This window comes from Saccostrea cucullata, unplaced genomic scaffold (genome assembly GCF_032062105.1).
Source record: "Saccostrea cucullata isolate Sc308-1 unplaced genomic scaffold, CSIRO_AGI_Scuc_v1 ctg8406, whole genome shotgun sequence".
Lineage (NCBI taxonomy): Eukaryota > Metazoa > Mollusca > Bivalvia > Ostreida > Ostreidae > Saccostrea > Saccostrea cuccullata.
The window spans coordinates 22,546-27,572 of NW_026926130.1; the positions used below are offsets into that span (position 1 = coordinate 22,546).

At 31.5% G+C, this 5,027-nt stretch overlaps 1 protein-coding gene across 1 annotated transcript; it reads left to right on the plus strand.

Annotated features, from left to right (window-relative positions):
* Positions 1-1,039: 1,039 nt before the first annotated feature.
* On the plus strand, positions 1,040-4,048 carry LOC134270889 (uncharacterized; the record flags this gene model as incomplete). Its single annotated transcript, XM_062753137.1, has 4 exons — positions 1,040-1,274; positions 1,520-1,723; positions 2,049-2,211; positions 3,870-4,048. Coding segments are annotated over exons 1-4 (613 nt in total), but the record flags the coding sequence as incomplete, so codon positions are not given.
* Between the last annotated feature and the right edge of the window lie 979 nt (positions 4,049-5,027).

Here is a 5,027-nt window from a genome sequence, read left to right on the forward strand (position 1 = left end):
GGTGAACGCAAGCGCACGGTGAACGGTGAACTCAAAACTGTGAAGGGAGAGCGAACGGTGAACGCACACTGAACGAACGGTGAACGAATGCTGAACGAACGGTGAGCGAACGGAAAAATGGGAACGTAGAACGTTTCAGGGACTGTATAGGGAAGTCAAGTCAAGTTAAGACAGTTGTTAGCACATGTATTTAACATATTCCAACATAAAACTTTACTTTTGTATACCTGATTATGTGTTTCTAAAAGAGGGCATACCATAAACATAAATTTAGCATATCAATTTTATTTTTAGAGCAAAGTTAGGAGTTAACTACATGAATTAATAGCAAAGACATGGAACTTATACAGACAACTCTTATCACCCATCAGGTGACATGTTTAAAATGGTTCTTATAAAAACTATTTCCGTGTTTGCACTGCTCATATTTTGTATTATTTTCTGGATTTTTGACCTTGAATACTGTTCGTTTTCCCCCTAAATTTCATTTTGATACTTACATTATAATTATAAAGCTGCATAGAATCGAAGATTTTACCTAAATATACTTACTGTTTATAAAGTATATATTCCTTTTCATGCTGTAAATGTGAAGAAAAAAATATTCCCCGATTTAAGATACATGTTACTTCCCATATTTTACATCTTGCATTATTTGACGTCAAACTTTAAAAATGTAACTGACTTGTGTAAATTTTTCTTTGTGAAAAAGACTTGTGAAATTATTTTGAAATTATTTTTCTTAACTTTTATATTCATTTAGCCATTTCCATATAAACAAGGACTTGTGCATCATATTTTACTCATATAATGCTTTAGCCTGAAATTTTATTTCATTATTTCATAGTCTGAACATATGAACAGAAATAAATTAAAACACCTAAAAAAGTATTCCTCATAAAGTTGTACGTTTGGCTGTAGTTTGAAATTTACCTTCCTGTTACAAAAATTTTATATCTGAAGTTACTTGTTCAACAAACCGGAAATTGACAAAGTAACAAAGAAGCATGATTTAAATATTTCATAGCTCCGGGAGTATGAAAAAAAAGCTTTTCTTAAACCATTTATATATCAATGCAGTCCTTAAAACAGTGTTAGATAAATATAATTTCAAAGCAGGAGTATTTTACTTGATAACGTGGGATATTTCACAAGAGAGGATGGTTCCAATATAAACAGGGAGGAAGTGTTGCTTAATTAATACATTATGGACCTTGATATCATAAATTTTCTATTTATCTTCAGCCGGTTACTTCTCAATTCTCAACAATATGGTAGGTTTTCATTTCTGTTATATTTTTAAGTTGTACGAAAACATCAAACGTATTAAAATTCATTATTAAAGATTTTAAGAAGAAAGTCAAGAAATAAACAAAACAAAAAATATTTTTAGCTAATATAAGAAATCATCTTATTTTTAAGAATATTAGAAATCAAATAGCATAAAAGTTGCGTTTTAAAATATGTCAATAAAGATGGAACAGGAGTGGAATAAATAAAATACAATATTACTTTTTAGAAAATCTTGCCAGGGGAAAAATTGTGACGGTCAGTAGTAGATACAATGATGGATACTTTTCACCAAGTAAAGCTGTGGACGGGGACAAGAGTACATACCTACTGGACTGTGCACTGACAGCTTCCGGTCAGAAGGAGGCGTGGTTAACAGTGGACTTAGGAGAGAAGAAAAATATTGCATCAATATCAATCTTACATGGGGGTTGTAAGCATTTAAAAATATTTGTTATGATTCTCTCATTTCATATTAAAATGAAAGTTGTCAAACGCAATACATTAGTTGCATTGACGTGAACATTAATTATTCGTTAATTCTCAGGCAATGAATCGATATTATAGATTGTATCGTTTAGGGTGCTTATCTTAAGACAGTCAAGTATTTATTCATTTGCCAAGAAGAATTTATCATGCTTTTGCTAACACAGAAATAAAAATAGTTGCTATCCTCGTACGATTTTGTTAAAAAATCCTCTAGAATAGCTTAATATCTTTAATGATAATAGACTTATACATATATATGTCACTTTTAGTGGGTCACAATGCCATCTCAATAAGATCTGCTGACTCTGGTCTCTTTCCGGATTCAAAAAGAAACGGAACAGTGTTTGCTGCCAGTCCATTAAGAAGGGTTTGTTCAAATAGCTTTGATGAAAATGATGCACAGGTCGTTTGCTTGGCTTGGGGATTTTTACCGTAAGTATATGTATTTAATTATCATTTGAAATATTGATTGCATAGTTTATCCTGATGGGACTTTCCACATGTACCTGTACATCTTTTTATTAAAAATTATTTTTTTTTATTTTAAAACAATTCTACACTGTCATTTAATTGCAATGCGTATTTTAATGCATATTTGTGATCTTCTTGAAAGGGGTTTTTAAAAAGTACAACCTAGCATGTCCATAATAGTTTCAAATAAATCAATATTGCAATATATTTCGCAAAGACACTATGCCACGGAAAAACTTATAAGAATTCATACCCATTCAGAGTTATGATAAGACTGTCCGAAGGCTAAAAATGCATTATAAAAATATACGATTTATTTTGAGCTGGATTTTAATTTCAATGTATAATCCTTGTTTGAATTTGCAGTCAGCTTGTCTTAAGAGTTTAATCAGGTACTATAATAAAGCATTTTTGTCACATGACTTTGTTGATCACGTGACAGACATTTCAGATATAAATATTGCACAAAAATTGTGTCAGCACAAATGCAAAACTAAATCATTTTGAAAAGTTTGCTACATAGATCAATTCATCGTAATCTCTAGCACATAAAAAGTGCTGGGGGGCAACTTTGAGTTTTACTTCTTAAGAAAATATCTTACGATAAATTCAACTCACTAAATAAGAAGGGTATTTTCCACTGTTTATCGCGATTATACAAAAATGAATAAACTACATACAACCCCCAGCAAAATACAAATAGAGGACTTATTTTTGTTTTTGATTCACACAGAATATCTTCAATGTATCCTTTTTAATTACTTTTTGCTAGTCATATATATAAAATCACGATTCAAACTAACTCTGTCTACTGATGTGTTAGGGGAGCATTTCACATTCATTTTTTCGCAACTGTTTACATTGGTGCATATCGGACAAGCGGAAAAATGTAGATGTATAATTTTCAAATGTTTAACATCATAACAGCACTCTGGAGCTTAAAAACAATCCAAACAATTGAATGAAACAACATCGCCAAAAAAAATCGACATGCAATATGAAAGGAATGTAAAACTTAGTGACATGACGTCATATGCTATTATGACGTCAAATCTATGAAGGTCAGAGAAGTTACTACAGACTGATCTGTTTGATATTTTACGGACAAACGTATCCTAGCCGCGTGTCTACATATACTAGAAGATTTATAGTCATTTAGGTTGATTTTCATATCATTCTATTAAAGCAATTGGATCAAATTCTGCAGATCTGTTTTAGAGAGGGCTTGAACAAAAAAAGAACTGACTAGCTGAATGAAAATCAGCCATGTGGATTTTAAATTATAAAAGATTAAATATCAAATATAATCTTAAATGGAAAATCTTAAATTGTGTACCCTGTACATGTACATGTAAGAAATGACGATGGGTTCCTAAATGATATATTTTGTCCCAATAGTTTGTCATTGAATTACATGTAATGCTACTTTTACAAGTTGGGTGTACTTTTTAAAAATTTAAGATACTTTCAAGATACTTTTATTTTAAATAAAAACTTTAGATAACAAAAATGTTCCTCCCCTAACATATCATCTAAGATACTTTTTAGCGTTTGAATTTCTATGTGTTGTTTTCTGTACTTATAATATTTTCTAAAAACTATTATTTGACCTTTTTTAGAGATAATCCATCTTATAACGTAGCTGAAGATAATTCATCGACTGCATTTTATGAGAATGTCTTGAACTGTACAGGCAATGAAGTTAACATAAATACATGTCCAAAAGGACCATCTGGCTGTCCATCAGGATCTCATGTAGCTGTAAAATGTCAAAGTAAGCTTGGTAGAATTAACCCAGGTATGATAAGGAAGCATTAAAATCTTTTTATCATTTTTTTTTTGAGAAATTTCACTCTTTCAAGAGAAATAAGCTTGATGATTAATCAAAGCCGCAGTTAAAAGGAAAACTATCAATAGGCTGACGGGGAAACATACATGTAAATAGCTGACTGTCGAAAGAAAACATAACCAATGATATAAATTAATATACCTGATTAATAAACTTTAAGCTCATATGAATCACACATAATAGCCACGGTATCTGCTTCTTACCCATCCCTCGCACCCTTTAGCCACTTGATAAAGCACATTCTATTTGCACACACACGCGTACTCTGAAATTGACATCAAAAAGATGCTTGGGTTTCTTATTGACAATATCTACATGTATGTGGTTTTTGGTGACCAGGTCTTCCAACAATCTAAAATATCATAGGTAACAATTGCTGTCCGTTATTGGAAAGTGATTTTAGCATAGCCACATTCCCATGGGTACCATTAACAGACCTTATTGGCATAGCCAAATTCTCTAAACACAACATGATCAACTAAAAAGTTACTTAATGAATACTTCTTGGTATCGGTCGGAAAAGATAATCCAAGTGACAGGTACAGCATATATTAATGTTTTCCTAGATCCTTGCGAAAGTGGAAATGTAATTTGGTGAAGGTATTAAAATAAGAATTTTAATATTTGTTTTCTCTGCAATAATATGGGGCAGTTTTTTCGCAGCACTGTTAAGGCTTACTTTGAAAAATCAACGGAAAGTAGAAGTGCAAAAACGGAAATTGTTTTTAAATGCATTGATAAGTTTTATTGTTGTTTATTATGCTAATACAGTTTTAAGCTGCACATTATTTTATTTTCTTATATTATGAGGAATGCATAAAAGTTATATTTTTGTGACGTCAAGTAACCCCCCCCCCCCCCCCCCAAAAATTAGGCCCAGCCTCCTTTTTTTTAGCCTTAACGATGCTGCGTAAATATAAAATAGGAA